Source organism: Echinococcus granulosus, assembly GCF_000524195.1.
Source record: "Echinococcus granulosus chromosome Unknown EG_S00101, whole genome shotgun sequence".
Classification (NCBI taxonomy): Eukaryota; Metazoa; Platyhelminthes; class Cestoda; order Cyclophyllidea; family Taeniidae; genus Echinococcus; species Echinococcus granulosus.
Window position 1 is genome coordinate 114,667 of NW_020170481.1, and position 858 is coordinate 115,524.

General features: G+C 43.8%; 1 protein-coding gene across 1 annotated transcript in view; it reads right to left on the bottom strand. All coding sequences in view use genetic code 11, as the record gives it.

Annotated features, from left to right (window-relative positions):
* Positions 1-284: 284 nt before the first annotated feature.
* The window catches only part of EGR_08269 (Tripartite motif-containing protein 3), a gene marked incomplete at both ends in the record, with an annotated part of 19,338 nt that continues 18,764 nt past the window's right edge, over positions 285-858 (bottom strand). The window contains one exon of the mRNA XM_024497518.1: positions 285-460. Within this exon, the coding sequence (XP_024348059.1) occupies positions 285-460 (176 nt within the window). The remainder of the gene's footprint in view (positions 461-858) is intronic.

Here is an 858-nt window from a genome sequence, read left to right on the forward strand (position 1 = left end):
TCTGTTTCCCATATACCACTCTCCTACATAAAAGTTCTCTTTATCCGCAGCATTGCCCATAAATTGGGCATAACTTACAATTAATTGAGAGAGATGGGGTAGTAATGATGGGGGTCTGGAAGAACTGCTCTTTTCTAGAGAGAGAGAGAGGAATGTGTATAAAAGGTGGATAGTAGAAATAAAAAGAAAAGAGGTGGAGTAATTTCTTCGCCCAGGTATGCATCGAGTCGACGAAATCCTCCTCGCCTCGATAACAATCATTTACGCGTGGACCTAATGACTGTCTAGTCAAGACTCGAAGTGAGGTAGACCAAATCTACCATGCCTATCCACTTCTGTTTGCCCATGGCGTAAACATGGGGTAAGTGGGGAGGTAAATAGGGCAGGAGAAGGGGGGAAGAGGGTGGACATGGAATAGTCACAACAGAGAGGAAGAGTAGCACTAGTACAGTAGAATTTGCTAAAATGTGTAAAATTTAGTCGGTTACCATCGGTAAATGGGAAACATCTGTCTTCTCCTCACGAGAAATACCACAAGTAGCCAAGAAGATAGGCATTTTACGAATTCGTGTGGATGGAGGCCTATTTACCCCACCCACTACTGCTCATTTGCAAACAAAACAGGCGTCTTGAATTGCGCCGCCTGTCACTGAAACAAGCAGTCAATCAAGTTATTTCCAATGATTCTACCAAGAGAAAGAGGTATCGTCAATACCTCCAAGCCAAAAGTGGCCGTAATCGGGTATGAAAGGCTCAAAGCATAAGTAAAAACGACTACAGTTGATAAGACACCGAGGAAGGGAGCAAGAGCCTCTTTTGGGCGAGGAGACTGTTGATTGGCTAAGGAGGGATAATATA